The sequence below is a fragment of the Balaenoptera borealis genome (assembly GCF_965194805.1).
Source record: "Balaenoptera borealis genome assembly, chromosome: 1".
NCBI classification, from domain to species: domain Eukaryota; kingdom Metazoa; phylum Chordata; class Mammalia; order Artiodactyla; family Balaenopteridae; genus Balaenoptera; species Balaenoptera borealis.
This window is the reverse complement of record NC_138860.1, coordinates 35,144,309-35,161,594: the sequence shown is the minus strand read 5'-3', so window position 1 is coordinate 35,161,594 and position 17,286 is coordinate 35,144,309. Positions and strand designations below refer to the sequence as shown.

General features: G+C 50.0%; 1 protein-coding gene across 7 annotated transcripts in view; it reads right to left on the bottom strand.

The window, feature by feature from the left end:
* Positions 1–17,286, bottom strand: part of LOC309631048 (uncharacterized protein) — a 72,634-nt gene that overhangs the window by 18,733 nt on the left and 36,615 nt on the right. For all 7 annotated transcript variants that reach the window (XR_014246038.1, XR_014246039.1, XR_014246040.1 and 4 more), the window contains one exon: positions 3,348–3,431. Coding sequence is in view for 1 of the 7 variants with exons in the window: in XM_082396991.1 (XP_082253117.1) it covers positions 3,348–3,431 (84 nt within the window). In the remaining 6 variants the exon portion in view is untranslated. The remainder of the gene's footprint in view (positions 1–3,347; positions 3,432–17,286) is intronic.

The window sequence follows — 17,286 nt, the reverse complement described above, 5'->3', positions numbered from 1 at the left end:
TTTTAAAATTTTATGCAAAAATGCCTTCAGAGCCTCCATAATTCTCAAGTAAAGGAACTCTAGTGCCCAAGACAAGGGACCAGGGATCAAGGACAGGGCTAATTTGATCCAGAGGCCTCCATGTTGGGAAAGACCAGAGGGCTGTCAAGAATTGCCAGGCACAGGTCTTCCCGGGAGTTGGTTCTGGGGAGATGCTATGAGCACATTCACTTGGGAGGGGACCTTGCAGTAGAGGAGGCAGCTTTACTAACTACTAAGAAATGACTTTTGTTCCTAGTGAACAGTCTCAGTTTTCCGCCTCCTGCTTTCTAGGAGTGGAGCGGTCCCAGAGTTCAGCGGGTGGGATCAGAAGAGACACCCGCCCCTCGCTGCCCCTCCCGCTCCTCTCAGGTAGAGAGAGTCCAGGGTTCTGGTCTTTCTTGGGTTAGTTTGGAAGGGGAGGGGTCCTCAAAGCTGCCAGGATAAGAAAGTGAGGGACGTGAATGGTAGAGGGAGAGAATTCCCCTTTGTAAGAAAGGAGAACCGAGGGTGCCAGATTCCTCCAGAAATTGATTCTGGAGCCCGGCTCTTGCTTCCCTTATCTGAGGGGCACCTCTGTTCCCTCACTGCTGTCTGTCTTCCCTCCCCGTTTCCCAGGAGAACGTTGGGACCAGGTCAACATTTTTTTTTTTTTTTAAGATTTATTGATTGATTGATTGATTGATTGCTATGTTGGGTCTTCGTTTCTGTGCGAGGGCTTTCTCTAGTTGCGGCAAGCGGGGGCCACTCTTCATCGCGGTGCGCGGGCCTCTTCACTATCACAGCCTCTCTTGTTGCAGAGCACAGGCTCCAGACGCACAGGCTCAGTAGTTGTGGCTCACGGGCCTAGTTGCTCCGTGGCATGTGGGATCTTCCCAGACCAGGGCTCCAACCCGTGTCCCCTGCATTAGCAGGCAGACTCTCAACCACTGCGTCACCAGGGAAGCCCCAGGTCAACATTTTATCCTAAGCTATTGTGAGGGGGAAAGACAGGGGCTGAAGCTGGCGGTGGAGCCAAATCACTCCCTTCTCTCTGGTTCCCACCATTCCCTCTCCCATCCATGTTTTGGGGTTGTCAAGGAAACTGCGCAGCCTATCTGCAGCTTCTGTTCTGTTCCTGTCAAACCCAGGAAACTTTCTAAGGCCAATTCAGTGGGAGCGCTGTCAGAGCCTGAGTTGGTCGGCAAGGAGAGGCCGCTCCCTCTTGAAGCCTCCCGCACGGATGTCCTCCCACACAGCTGTGCACACGCACGCGCGCACGCACGCACACGCACACGTGCAAGCACACAAACACACAGGCTTGTGCTGCCCACACACACACCAGCAGTTTCAATCGCCCAGCCGAACCTAATAGGAGGAGAGAGAATGAAAACCAAACAGGAAAAAAATCTGCCCTGCCAGCCTCCCGGTGGAGCTGCATGCCCCAATTACCTCCATCCTCCTCTCCTCTGAGCCCTGCGGAGTTGGCGAGGTCTGGGTGCCCCAGGCAGCCCACCCACTCGGGTAGCACCCTGCCACCTCAGGTTGGTCAGTCCAGAGAGAGCTAAGTCAGACTACCTGAGGGGATGAGTCCTTAGGAACAGGAAGAGGCACCAAGCAGAGAAAGGAATGTGCAGGAATGACCCAGAAGCTCCACAGTGGGAGTCAGAGTGGAGTCTGACCTTGAGAAGGTCACCCAAATACATCACCCTCTGTGACAGGGGACACGGACCTCAGCCTCTCCAGATGTTCCAAAAGTGAACTGAGATACTATGAGGTGGGGAGATGGGCTAAAAAAGCATGGTGAAAGGCAACTGGTTGTAAAGTGGACCATGTTTAGCATCTTTCTACAGCTCCTAAATCCCAGAACTCAGACCAAGGTCACCATCAAACAAGGGCCTTGGCTGGATTTGAGCTGTCCAGCCAAGACACAAGCTGCTACAATGAGTACTGAGTTTTTCATCACAGGAGGTATGGAAGCAGAGGCTGGGTGCCCACTGACAAGACTACTATGAGTGGCAGCTTAGGCCAAATGACCTCTGAGATTCTGGTGGCAGGAAGAGTCCAGAGTCCATGGTTCAGAGTCTTTGCATGAAACAGGCCCTCTCAGTGCATGATGGTGAGGGCAGGGGGCCAACCCTTCCTTCCATACACTGGCATTCACCAGTGCAGCTGACCTTCCCACTGATCAGCCAAGTGACCTGGCCACTGTTTTTCCTGGAGGACTTGAATAGACTGAAGAGAAGATGCCTAAGGAAAAACCCAGTGGAAGATTTCTGGGTGTAGGAATTAGAGAACCACAACCACGTGGGGTAGAGGCCCTGACTATAAAGCCAATTTCTACTTGAAATGAAGGGTTGTGTCTTGAGAACCAGTGAAGAAAGTGGCTTAGTTTTGGGGGGGTTTTTTGGTTGTTTGTTTTTTAATTTTTTTATTTTGGCCATGCCACGTGTCTTGTGGGATCTCTGTTCCCCAACCAGAAACTGAACCTGGGCCACAGCAGTGAAAGCACTGAATCCTAAGCACTAGACAACCAGGGAACATATGTACAATGGAATATTACTCAGCCATAAAAAAGAACAAAATAATGGCATTTGCAGCAACATGGATGGACTTAGAGGTTGTCATACTGAGTGAAGTAAGCCAGACAGAGAAAGAGAAAGACAAATACCATGTTGTTGCTTATATGTGCAATCTAAAAAAATGGTACAAATGAACTTATTTACAAAACAGAAATAGAGTCACAGATGTAGAAAACAATATTGTGGTTAGCGGGGGCGGGGGAGTGATAAATTGGGAAATTGGGATTGACATATACACACTACTATACATAAAATAGATAACTAATAAGGACCTACTATATAGCACAAGGAACTCTACTCAGTACTCTGTAATGATCTACATGGGAAAAGAATCTAAAAAAGAGTGGATATATGTTTATGTATAACTGATTCATTTTGCTGTACAGCAGAAAGTAACACAACATTGTAAATCAACTATACTCCAATAGAAATTTTTTTTAAAAAATTGGCTTCGTTTCCTCAGAAATCAGGGACAGAGAGGCAGTCTCTCTGGTGAGAATAGAAGGAGCTTTGTGTCAGAAGAAAGCAAAGTAGAGGTGATACTGTAAGCTCCTTACAGTCAGGGATAGTGTTGTGTCCTAAGTTCCAGGCTATTGAGAACTGTTGTACCACCTGTGCTCTGCACAACAGAGCGAGCGAACTGGAGTTGAAATCCAGTCACGTTCTGCTAGCCAAGCAATACAACCCACAGGATAGAGGCTGCCTGGAAGAGGCACCTTTTTGCTAAATCTCCCCCAGGGGCAGCAGTGGCCCTGCTCCAATCGATACCTGTATTGATCTCCTGTGATCTTCCTAAAGTCCAAGTCTCACCATGACCCTCCTCACTTAAACTCTTCGATGGCTGTTCATCTCCTATGAGGAAAAAGGCAAATGTCTTAGCCTGGTTGACAAGACCCTTCATCATGAGCCTCTGCCCCTCCTCCCAGTCTTGTGAACCCTTTTTCTCTACATTCTCCTGTCCTCCAGCTATATCACCCTGCCCACCTTTCCCCAGACACTGCACTCTGCTCTTCTTAGCTTCCTCAAGACTCTTCCCAGCCTAGACCAGACAGGAAACTTGGCTGCAAACGACAGAAACCAACTATCAAAAATTAAGCAGATAAGGAGTATTCTGGAAAGAGAAATTCTGGTGGCTCAAGAGTTGATGGGTAGGCTGGAGCGGCAGCTCCCACCACAAGCAGGAACAAAGGGAGGCTAGATGGCAGAGAACACTCCAAGGTCAGTGACAAGGGCATCTGGTTAGACACTGCTGCTAGTTCTGCCCCCTTCCCATCCACCCTCAACTGACACCTCCCAGGCTAGATATCTTTGCTGTGATGATTCCCAATTGTTCCTGCCCTTCCTGTCAAAGTCCCAAAGACCCTGCGGGGGCATCAGATTGGCTGAGCTCAGGTTCCAGGGCTCATCCTCCCTCTACCCTTACTCTGCCCACACCCATGCTGTGGGGGAAGCAGGGAGAGAAAAAATCTGCACCACCATGCTCCCCCCGCCCCTACCCACCATGTGGAGTAGAAGGTGGAATCCTGCCTGCACCGAGACTCATGCAATAGGGAATCCCTCTGAAATAAGAAGGGCGCTCAGACACTGGGCAATCAAACACATGACAAATGTCCGCTTCACTGTCTCCTCGTCTGCCTCATCAATTCCCGTTCATTCCTCAAATGTCATTTCTCTAAAACCTTCCTCCATCCCAGGCATGCTCAGGTGCTCCTTCCATGTTCCCATAGCACCTGGTACCTCCACCACACCCTTCTTATTTTATTAAAAATTTTTGCATATTTGTCTTCCACTCCAGACCATGAGTTCCTTTGGATCTTTGAGCAGGGCATACTCATCCATGACCCCTTGTCTGTATCCAGTGGGTGGCATTAGTGGGAGCTCAGTAAGTTTACAAGTGAATGACGGAATGAATGTGTACCCCCGAGACCCCTCACATGGTAGCAGATCAGCTTATAACACGGTAAATGCCTGGATGCATGTGATGAATGGGATCCTTACAGAGATGGGGTGCCAAGGAGAACTAAAGAGCAAAGTTAGGTTCTTACGCTTACAGGTATTATTAGAGAGAAAAGCCTGTTAGCAAGTTACCCTCTTCCCTAAAGGGCTGTGAAGATACATTTTCCGTAAGACACTCCAGTTAGGGGCCTAGTGGGGTGTGAGTTCAATTGTAAGCATAAAGTCTTGGTTGCTGTAAATCTGGAATTGTGTGGGTTGAGATGAAAATGCTTCACAATCATTAAGCCCCATTGTGAAGTAATTATATAAAGTCCTACACCAGACCCCTGGGCCAGGAGTGGGCTGGAACTGCCCTGAGTGGCCCCCACAGGGGAGAATAGTGGGAGAGAAGCATCTGGAAAGATATGAGAGGGTAGCAAGAGCTGCTGAAAATAGAAGGGAAGAAGCAGAAGAGAACGTGAGGGAGGAAAGCAGCAGGAGAAGGAGCACGTAGGAGCAAAGCCCAAGGATAGGGACAGAGGCGGACGGTGGAGCAGGGGCTGGAGCCAAGGGCTGGGACAGAGAAAGAGGAGACATGTGGTCAAGAGTACTGCAGCCAGGAGGAGGGGGGAGAGGTGTGGAGAAGGCCAGAGCGAATGCCCACCTCAGTTGAGCAACCATTTATTAGTGTCTATCATGTGCCAGGCACTGTGCTAAGGCACTAAGGATATAAAGGTATATAATTGTATATAAAGATACGCAAACCCCTTACCTTCCAGGGTTTACAGAGCAGTGAGGGAGACAAACACAAAAACCAAGATTTTAAAAATTGTTTGGTAGATGGATAGATACAAGAAAGAAAAAGAATGCAATTACACATTAAAGGGACACTCCTCCTAACCTATAGGAGATGCCCATTGAGCTCAGTGTTGAAGGATGGGTTAACCAAGGAAAGAAAGGTGAGAGGTGGTCCCTGCCAGGAAAACAACTTCATCAGACACATGGAGGCATGGGCTGATGGGGATGGGGCGGGCAGGGGCGCGAGATACGCTGGAGAGGCTGGGAGGAGCCACATGTGCCAGCCTAAGGTTCTTGGACCTGCAGGGGATGAGAGCCATTGACAGGGCAAGACACAATAAGATTTGCATTTAAGGATTGTCACTTTGACAGAGGGGGATTATCTGGCAGAAGACTGTAGTCTGGGAGACCAATTAGGAGTTGATTACAGTTGTCAAAGTGAAAGATGATGGTGCTATTACCTGAGATGAAGGACACACAGAAGAGAACAGTTAGCAGGAGGGAGAGGAGATGATGATGCGTTTGAGACTGTTGAGTTCAGAATGTTTGTAGACCATCTAAGGGCATATGTGTCTCCCAGGCATTTGAATATGGGCATCTGAAACTAAAGGGAGAGCTGGTGGCTGCAGATATGATGTGGGCTTCATCAGCGTAGAGACAGTAGTTTTAGTAAATGAAAGTGGATGAGCTCTCCCAAAGAGAAAATACACACAGCCAAGTCGTGGGCCCAGGCTGGAACTCTGAGAAACCCCAGTGTTTAACGGGTGCTGGAAAGGAGGGCCCTGAGAAGGAGAACACAAAAGGAGAGTTGGAGAAGTAGGAGGAGGAGCAGAGGAGATTTAGGCCGAGGGACAGCAGGCCTTTCAGGAAGCTATGAGGACAGCAGGGTCAGAAGCAGGAGAGAGGTCTAGAAGGGAAAGACTGTAAAGTGGCCACTGGAGTTTGCAAAATGGAGGTAATCTTTTCACAAATGTGTGTTGTGTGGGGCAAGATGGAAGCCAGGGATGAGCCTGGGTAAAAAGTATGAGCTCCTCTACTATTCTTTTTTATTTTTAATTGAAGTATAGTTGAATGCCTTTACTATTCTTGCAACTTGTCTCTGGGTTTGAAATTGCATCAAAATAAAGAGTTAGCAATTTAAAAAGGAGGCTTTCGTTTGAAATAATACAGGTTCGTTTTAAAGATCAAACAACTCTAAAAGGCATAAAATAGAAAAAGAAAATTCTGCCTTCTCTCTGTCTGTATCCAAATTCCACCCCTCAAACGTAACTTCACCATTGTTAATAGTTCAATAGTTTCCTTCCAGATCCATTTTATTTATTTACTTGTTGTTATTATTGTTACAAAAATAGAATCATACTATATACATCCTGTTTAGCAACTTAAAAACATATCACAAGTAGGGACTTCCCTGGTGGCGCAGTGGTTAAGAATCCTCCTGCCAATGCAGGGGACACAGGTTCGAGCCCTGGTCCGGGAAGATCCCACATGCCGCGGAGCAACTAAGCCCCTGTGCCACAACTACTAAGCCTGCACCTTAGAGCCCACAAGCCACAACTACTGAGCCCGTGTGCCACAACTACTGAAGCCCACGCACCTTGAGCTCGTGCTCCTCAACAAGAGAAGCCACCACAATGAGAAGCCCGCGCACCGCAACGAAGAGTAACCCCCGATCGCTGCAACTAGAGAAAAGCCCATGCGCAGCAATGAAGACCCAACACAGCCAAAAATAAATTAATTAATTAAAAAAAAATTCTTAAAAAAAAAACATATTACAAGCATTTTGTCGTGACAGAATACGTATTTCACTTTCATTCTTCAATACTGCACAGTATTCTATCATATGGATGCACAAAAATTCATTATTAATTTTGAAATTTGAAAACTCAAAGTACAGAGAATAAAATAACATATACTCACATACCCACTGCCCTTTTCAAATAAATGCTAACAGTTTGACATACATGTTTCAGATTCTTTTTTAGAATATAGTGGGCTTGGATGAGACATGATTGAAAAAACCCAAGGTGGCTGAAAGTTGCCTAAAAGTGCAAACTTGACCTCATTACATCCCTGATTTAAACTTTTCAGTGGCTGGGATCAGGGCAGGCTCCACAGCATGGTGTTCCCAGGCCCTCTTGAACCCTTGGTCCATCTCCGCTTGCATCCCCTCCCCAACGGCAGCTGGGTCAGGCCGTTCAAATACCAGCATTTTTTTTTTTTAACTATTCTTTTTTTTTTTTTTTTTAATTTATTTTTGGTTGCGTTGGGTCTTTGTTGCTGCACACAGGCTTTCTCTAGTTGCCTCGAGTGGGGGCTACTTTCCGTTGCACTGCGCGGGCTTCTCATTGCGGTGGCTTCTCTTGTTGCAGAGCAGGAGCTCTAGGCACGTGGGCTTCAGTAGTTGTGGCACGTGGGCTCAGGAGTTGTGGCTCACGGGCTCTAGAGCGCAGGCTCAGGAGTTGTGGTGCACGGGCTTAGCTGCTCCGCAGCATGTGGGATCTTCCTGGACCAGGGCTCGAACCCATGTCCCCTGCATTGGCAGGTGGATTCTTAACCAGTGCGCCACCATGGAAGTCCGCATTTTTTAAACAGGCTTTTTCACATGTCCTTTCCTCAGGCTCATCTCTCTAGCTAAATTAATTCCTCACTCCATCCTGCTGCCCCACCCCACCCCCGCCCCAATCTACATGAAGAACACTTAGTCATCTTCAGCATACAGCTCGAGTCACCTAGGTGCCTTTCCTCACTTCCCCCACCCCCACCAGATAGGATTGGCATCGCCACACTTTGGGTCCCATGATGTCCTCTATTTGTCTCCATCACAGTGCTTTTATCCTTTGCACTCCTCTGTTGACCTGCTGACTGCCCACCCCTGGACTATAAATGCCTTGAGGACAAGATCCACGCCTTATTAATCTCCAGCTCTTTAATGCCTGGCACACTCAGCAAATGCTCTTTAAATAGCCTGTGGATTCCTGAGGCACTGGTGACAAAGCAAAGGGTGAGGTGGCCCCAGCCTGACTGTTTTTGGAGGTCTCCAACAATGATGGTGCCCAGGACTGCTCTGGATCCTCCAGGGCACCTGCAGAAGCACTGCCCCCACTCTCCCCTGTGTCCTGACTGAGCTGTACAGCCTCTGGCCTCCCCTGCCCATTCTCTGGCTCACCCACCCACGCTCCCAGCCAGATCCCCCCTCCACAGAGTCATCAGGGAGCACTCCGTGGAGTTCATTACTTAACAGCCAATGGCCTAGACTCCCATCTCCCCTCAGAGTCCACAGAGGCTGTTTGGAGCCCAGCCCCAGTTCCTGTAAGTGGAAAGCGAATTGCACTCATTCCCAAGATGAATCATTTTGTTTTAATCGCCCGTCCTTTTGCTGGCACGGCCACTGCCACGGCTGCCTGCTCTGCCTTTTGGCCGTCTCTTGGCAGGATGCCCTCCCAGGCCCTGCTAATAACCAAGAAGAGAGGTACAAGGAGGAGGAAGGAGAGGGAGCCCCCTAGAAGGAGCAGGGAGTGTGCAGCAATGCGCCAAAGCTTATGAAAATGACACTATTGTCCTTCTGGAACCCAAGCAAAGATTCCAAACAGGCAGAGAGCAGCTTCCAACTTGCGGCGCCCTTGGGGGGTCGCTCCAGAGACCAGATGGCTAGTGTGGTGGAAGCACCCAGCCACCTCTCCCAGCCTCTAAGGAGAGCCTCCCCACCTGGAGTTCCTCTGAGCTGGATGAGCTGGGTGACCCGGGAGACCATGGGAGGAGGAGGCTAACAATGAACAGGGAGACTGCAAGACCCAGAATTAGTTCCCTGAGTTCTGGTATGACATGGGTAGCAGGTAGGGAGAAGCAAATCTACCCCCATTTTCCTTCTCAGGCAGCGATTCCAGGAGACCATGTAGAACGGCAGCCATGTTTTCTTCCCACCTACAGGAGGGCTCACTCTATATCTGTCGGGGAGAGTCCAGCCTGCCGTCGGCAAGAGGCTGCCCAGGTTCCAGCCTCTGCCATGGTGCTGGCACTGGGCCCCACAGACTATTGGCACTGAAGCCTAGGGCACAGACTGCAGGCACACCCACTGAATGAAGAGCCTGTGGCCGCCTGGAGCCCAAGGATGTGCTCGCCCCTCCACAGTGGGATGGACTTGTAACCTTGCTCAGGTCCTAAGCTGGCTGGAAAGGGGTTATGTAGGGACGGGAATTCTTTGCAAGGGAAGCAGGAAGACTGAATGACCCAGAGGACACTGATCTCCCTTTCTGACCAGTTTGCCAGTCGGGAGGCACCCAGGGTGCCTGCGGCAGAGGAATGACCTCTGGAGGACTCTTCCTGTCCACGGTGCTCAAGGTGCTTCACAAACATGACCTGGGCCGGGAGGGTGAGGAAACAGTGTTCTCTCCGCACCTGGTAAACCGAGCCTCTGGGAGAGGTTCCCTCCACCCCAGCCCAGCCATCTCTGAAGAGTTTGTGGGGTTGAGAGGAAACACCTGTTTGTAGTCATTTACTCTGCAGTGGCAAAGCCTCGAGCGGTCGTGTCTGGAGTTTGCCAAGAAGAACCCTGGCCTCCACTGTGCTTTGCTCCACCAGAGGAAGGGACAGGCTGGTATTTCCACAGCAGGTTACTGAGCCTGCTGGGAAACCAGGACCCCAAGGAAGCTGTGTGAGAACAGCCAGAACCTGCATCTCTCCCTGTGCTGCCCACATTGCTGCCAGGAGCAAGTACAAGGGCAGAGAGATGTGGGCTTCCTAGGAAAGGATGTCTCTCTGAGGGAAGAAAGGATAGGAGACTCATTCAACAAATATTTTTTGACGGTCTACTATGCACCAGGCACTGTTCCGGCACAACTGTGCACAAAACAGGCAAAGTCCCTGCCTCATGGAGCTTACATTCTACTGCAAGTTCGATTCTGGGAGGTCAGAATTGTGCCAGGCCTTGAGAAATAGCTCCTGAGCTCCCACCAAGGAGGAATTGAAGCCTTGAGAGGAAAAGTGAGTGAGGAGTAAGCCCCAGCCTCCCAATCAGCAGCAGGAGAGGAGAGGATGGACATAGGCTGTGACTCCAGTCCAGTATCCTTCCCAGAGCGCCTGTCAAGGGCAAGGGTTACTGTGCTGATTGGGGAAGATGAAGAGTAGTGTTGAGAGCCCTCTTCCCTCCCTCCTCCTCCCTCTCCTCTCCCTCCAAGCCTGTTCCACAAATCTCCAGCTGACTGTCTGCTCCATTCCTGGCTTGGAGTCTTGAGTCAGTGACAGCCAGGAGGCCCTGTAAACTGTTTCCTTGATGCAACAACTCCAAGACAGCCCCTGGGACCAGAAACTCAGAGGGAATGTGGACCTGAGTTCCAAAGGCCCAGATGGAGGAAAGGTAAACAGGGAGAAGCTGTGGGAGGCAAGGAGTTACCCTTAGACTGCAGCTGCCTAGGTTAAACTACAGAGATAAGGTGTGTGAAAGCTCCAAGCAGAGCGCCTGATATGTCAGCACTCAATAAATACTAATCTTCCTCCTTCCTTCCCTCCCTCCCTTTCTTCCTTCCTTCCTTCCTCATCTCCACTGGACAAGCCTCCATTTCAAATGCCTTATTAATCATTTACAACATCACTGATAGTAATAAGATTCATAAAAACTCAAATTGTAGGAGCTTTGCCCCACCCTTCTGGCTTCAGATCAGAGAGCTACACAGCCCACCTTCTGTTGGGAAAGAGGGAGCACTAGCCCTTGGAATTCTCTCACCCCCATTTAGGCTTTTCATTCAGATTATCTCTCCTTCGGATGTCCTCAAGAAACACGAGCGTCTCATCTGCCCAGAATGTGGCTGAGATATGGATGAACAGACAACCATGCCCAGCCTCCCTAATGCTTGCTTTCCTCTGGCTGCAGTTCCAAGGCCCCCAGTTGGCCGGTGTCAGACAAAATGCCAAGGACCTCTGTGTCCATGCTGGGTCCTAGCCTCTGATCTCAGGCCCTGGCCTCCTCTCTGCCCCTTTTCTGCTGTTCATGCACTGCTAATGGATCTCTCCCACATGAATTCTTAGCACCTGCAGATATATGCCTTGATTTGGATAAAACCTTTATGTATTGCCATTGATTTTAAAGATACCAACAGGAGCAAGCTTAAACTCTAATGTGATATAACAATAGCTCCAGATCACAAAACACACCAACCTCCCAAAGGAATTCTGAGCACTTACCAAGTTCTTCTCTGTGCACGCAACTGTTGCCCCCAGTCCCGGGAAAGTAAGACAAAGTGAAGCCAATGTTTGTTTGCGGAAGCAGGGTGACAAGGGGATGGGGTGGGGTGTGCTTATGTGAGAGGCGTTAACATTTGGAAGCAATTGGTAAATGCATCTTTTTCCATTCTTCCTCCTGGGGCAGGCAGACACACGGTGAGAAGAGGAAAGCAGACCTCCCCCACCCCCTGCCCATGGCAGTCTTGGCTATCGTCAGGCCTGGGCTGGGTACCCAGAAGGTGTGGGTGCAAACCTCTCCCACACTCTCCTGCACCCTCCAGGCTTCCAGTGGTTTCCTGCCTGCCTCTGTCTCTTCCCTGCCACACCTCCCCATCCTCTTCAGTACCAATTTACTTCTCCCCTTCTCAGCCATACTCTTAAAAGCTTGAGGGGTGTCACTCTTAGAAGCTGGAGACAGGTGACCAAGGACAACTTGGTCCCTTCCCTACCAGCCCTCCTTGCCCTCTTCAGCCAAGTCTTAGTTTCTGCCTTGGATTGGCCCCATCCATCCCTCCGAGCCAGGCCCCCCTCTGTCAGCCTGCTGCTCTGGCCAGCTTGCTTTATTATCTGGCTCTTGGTCTCAGCAGGAAGTGATCTGTCCATCCTTAGGCTCAGCTGCCTTCCCCTTGCAGCCCCCAGGTCAGCCTTGCAGACAGGTCCTTCCACAGCATTACTTGCCTGCCGCTAAGCCTCACTCCCCTCTTCTTTTATTCTATTTCTTCGTCTCCCTTTATGGTGTTTGGAAACTTGCTTTCAGTCAGACCAGTGGTTCTCTTCTGTATGCACGCAGCCCCTCGTCTGACCAGTCTCACTGTACAGCCAGACAGAATGATCCATTATCAGGAGCAAGTGAGTGGACTGACTGCATAAAACCACCGAGGGTTGGTGAGCTGTTTCAATAGCTCTTATTGAGGCCAATGAGCTAATTTTCCAACTTACTAAAATCCCACCAGATAGGGGTAGGGGGGCCAAGCTGACGACTGGAGACAGAAGGGTTCTGCATTTGAACTCTGACTTTGTTACTCCCAGATGTGTTTGTCTGGCTAAAATGCTAGGTTTCTCAGGGGTTCCCTACTCTGATAGAGAAAAGTAGTGATTTTGTCCTCTGGTTTCCCAGACGTCGTAGGAGGACATATAGATCTTCATAAAGTGCTTTGGAGATTTCTTTGGAGGTTTTTGGAAGAAGAAGCTAATGATTTGCTCCAGGCTTCCACCACCTTCCTGCCAGCCCAGGACTCCCAGCAGGAGACAAGTTTCCCAATCGGTCAAAACCATGCTCAACCCCCATCCCCACCCCACCCCACTGGGCTCCCTACATGCCCAGAAGGCAGGCTATAGGGAAAAGGTAAGGAGCCCTTAAGGGGCTCCATGCTGGGGACATATGGCCTCTGCCCTGGAAATTTCCAGTCTGAGAGGGTGGACAAGTACAGAGAAGGGCACATTCTCAAAACAATAACGACACAAAGACCCAGAAACAGCAAGTAAAATGTGGTAACATTTCTTCTTCCAGGGAGAATGTATAGGACAGTGATAGAGACAGATGCAGAGGATGGGGGTAGATGTGAGTACACAGCCCCGTTCACCTGGCCCACACTGCTCCTGGGCACCGACCGCCAGCCCTGTCTGGTTTTACTGATAAGAGCCCACAAATAGCATTCCCCTGGGCCACAGTCCCCCCTCCCAAGGGAACAGATGAAAAATTCATGACAACAGCCTCAGATCTCTGATCCCTGCTTTCTGAGACGGCTACCTGCAGAGAACCAAGGGCTACCTGAGAGCAAAGGGCCAGAAGCTTGCCCAGATTATTCTCATCTGAGGCAACCAAGGCTTCTCTGACAGTCAGAGGGGAAGACCTGGATGCTGGTGTGTGCTGGCCCAGCTTGCTGCAGGCTGGCCCAACCGCTCCCATTCCAAAGTGCTTCAAGGGGCTGAGGGCCCACTCTGTTCTGCCCGGCCCAGCCTGGGCTGCTGCAGTAGGAGGGAGGAGGTACAAGGAGAGAAGAATGGCAAGAAGGTGGGAAGGTGCCAACCTGGTGATTCCAGTTCTAGCTGCTGAGCTTCCCTGGAAAAGGAGAATTTCAGGAGAAAGCCAGGGAAACTTTGGATGTAAGGAATCCCTTGCTCTGTCACAACTCTCCCCACAGAACCCAGCAAAAAAGAACCTCATTAAAACACATGTTGGGTGAGCTTTGGTGAATCAGTTCCTAAACAACTACCCATCCTTCTGCCCCTCCTCCCTGCAGGCCGGGCTGTTACCAGCCTCATCAGAGAGGAAAGCAGAGTTTCTCCCCATTTGATTCCATCTGGGCCTGGGTCTCTCCACAGCCAATTTGCAGCATCACAGTGCAGAACAATGCAACTGGGCTCAGCCAAATCCAAGGTCCCAGATCCCATCCCCTGATCAGCAGGAGAGCTAGATGGGCCCTCAGGCCACAAAAGAGAGACACCTCAGTAGGACCAAAAGGGTTTGTTAATAAAAACAGTCGGGGTATGGCCCTGGGTCTCATGTATATACATACACATATGCTCCCATTTACACAGATTTACAAAAACATGTCTTTTTCAGGTACAATTTAATTTTTAACTTTTGTTTTCTTTTTGGCCACGCTGGCGGCATGTGGGATCTTAGTTCACACATAGACTCATAAAAGCAGAGATGCATACTTTAAGATCCTGATATACCCTCCCCCCCACCCCCACATACTAGAAAGTCAAATGAAATCACTCACCTTCTACCCCACCTCACCTTGCCCCTCCCTCCTGCAGGGTGGGCTTCTCCCAAAAAGCAGTCTAGGGGGCTCAGGGTTAGGGGAGTAACTGCACCATTTGCACTTTTTCCAGGAGGGGAGTGGCACCAGCAGCCCAAGCATCTGCATGTCCCAGAGACTGACAGCCTGACATCCTTGGATTTGACCCAGTTGCTCTGGGGAGACCTGTCTTCCCGTTGTCCCTTCCCTACCAATCTAACTTCATTATGATGGTTCTTGGCTCCAACCTGTGAAACTAAATGCACAGTTCCTGAACACAACACAACCTGGGTACCCTCACCTGCCCTCTGAGAGGACCTGGGCCATTATCCTCTATCTTGGTGTCCACCCCCCAGTACCTCTTTTCAGTCCCTGCCCCATACTCACCTCCTCCAAGAAGTCTTCTCTGATTAAATCTGTTTTGCTCTAAATGGCACGGCTCTTCAGCGCTCAGGAAGAAGATTGCTTTCTATTTATTGCTTGTTTTCTGAGCTTGTGTCAGGTCTGACTCATGAGAGTGCTGACTCGCCCATTAGATGAGAGCTTCCTGATCCTCCAAACAACGTCCCCTCCCTCCAGGGTCCTGCAGAATCCTGACCTGGGATTGGACTCAGAGAAGGAGTCCATTGCCTGGACGACATGATTTTCAAGGCCTTGCTGTTGGTTTGCAGAGGACCCTGATGGAGACTGGGGCCCTTGGGAAGTAGGAGCAATAACCATGGGATAGGAGCCATTTGGGTTCCAAGAGTTAAGAGCTTTTCCCAGAAATGACTGATTATCAAACATGGCCTCCGTGGAGAGCAGCTCCTTGTCTGGTTTCCTCTCGCTCATTTCCTTGAATGCCCTAAGGAGACTCATCCTATGCCTTGAATAGAGGAACGTGAAACAGAGCCAGCAAGGTGAGAAGTACAGTCACACAGAGGGCCTGGAGGGTAGGAATCAGGAGAAAGGAGGAGGGAAAGAAGGAGGAAGGGAAGGGGTGGAGAGGAAGATAATTAAGAAAGTGGGTTGGGGGGAAAGGTAATAAGGAGAGAAACAGAAAGGGGAGAAAGAAAAATTGACAAAAAAAAAAAAAGAGCTATGACAGAATCAGAAACGAGACGACACAGAAACAGACTAAGACAAGGACAAAGCTATAAGAACATCTCCATCAGGAGCTTCAAGAAGGTTCTCGGGAATTGAACTGCTCAAGATGGGGGCTGGGGACTTTAGGATTTGAGCACCTATTATGGACCAGCTGCATTCTGTACATTAGATCGTTTAACCGTGTAATGCCCCATGAGGTAGGCACTATCATTATTGCCTTTTTACAGATCAGGGAACCCCAGAGTAGAGAGGTGAAGTGACACCACCCCCTGTCACACAGCTGATATGTGTCAGGGCTCAGGTTCAAATCCAAGTCTGACTCCAAAGCTTGTGATCTTTGTGTCACGCTTCCCCAGCTATGAAAGCACTCTCACCTGGGCTGATTTTTTCCCAGCGTTTCAACAAGCACTAATTAAGTGCCTGCTGTGTGCCCAGCACCATCACAGGGGGGGTCTCTGCTCCCACGGAGTTTACAGTCTGACTGGGGGACTTAAGGAATGCTATAGGGCTGCTGCCCAGAGTCCAGAGAAGGAACAACATCCCCTGACCAAGCTGGAGGAGCAGCAGGGAGCAGGACGCGGCCTGGGTTGTGTTGGGGTCTTGGGAATTCCTTCTTCAAAGCTTTAAACTTAGGCTAGAACATCACCAATTTCCAGTAGATTGCTCAAGTCTTGCCTAGAGGCTTGAGGAAGGAGTCAGTGAACTCTCAAGGTCACTAAACAAAATGTATTATGAACTATTCAGACACAGAGAAAGATACAAAGAACAAGATCAGAAACACGTGTGTAGCCTTTCTTAGCTTAATAAATAAACCACCACCAATACCACCGTAGACCCCCCCTTGTTCTCTCTGCTGACATGCTTCTCATCATGAGTGCTCCGAGGTTAGCACTCTTCTGAATTTGGTGCGTACCAACCTCCAGGGTGTTCTCCACCCTAGGATTCCTGCCTCTCCTACGGGGAGAAAGCCAAAGAGGGCCTCGGTCAGCCTTCAGCATGAGCACTCTATTCATCCAAGGCTGCCTGATAGGGCTCTCCCCACTGCCCGGCTTCGCTCTCTCTCTCTCTCTCTCCCTTCCCAGATGGCTGAGCAGACAATCAATATTTATGTGAATCCACCAGGCCAGCTGGACAGAGAGACCCAGCAGACAGAGGCAGAGTCGCCATCCCCAACATGGGCGGGTTTTAACTCAGACACAAAGCAGGTGACCCAGGTGCCTGGTGCCTCTGGCTAGACTGAGGTCAGCATGAGCCAGGAGCCAACCAGGCCCTGCCACTCCAGTGGCCAGATCTGATGTGTGCCCCTGCTAGACATTTACAGCTCCTTTTCACTCTGGTGTTTAGCATGGTGAGATGCCTGGGTGAGGCTGAGGGGAAAATAATAAGCAGTTTATTCCCCCCTACAGAGCAAGGCAGCAATACAGCTGCATGGCTGACGGGAGTTTTGGAGAGGGGCCCATACTGCCCCAGGGCCCCAGTCCACCTACCAGCAGCCCTCTTAGCTCGTCACACATCACTCTCCTGAAGGGACACCCCGCCTCCCCTCAGTGTGGCCTCTTGGTTCTGGTCCCACTAGCCTAGCTCCAGCCTCCTCAGGAAGCCTTCCTTAGTCGAGCCTCCCTGGCCTTGAGCACTCATGCCCCATGTTCGTTCAGTTCTCACAAAATTAGTTGGCACAGTGGTAATTCCTCTTATGAAAATACAGCCTTATGTGCCATGAATGATCTTCCCTGCCACACTATAAGCTTCTAGAAAGCAGGGACCATGGCTGATCCATCCTGTGCATCTTTCACAACCATTTTCACAAGTGGCTCCATAAGTGTTTGTTGAATGACTGAATGATCTCTGCCCCCACATTTGCCTGAGGGTTTCTCAAGGATGGGGCCACCCATGTCTTATCTTTTCTTAGAATCTCCCAATAG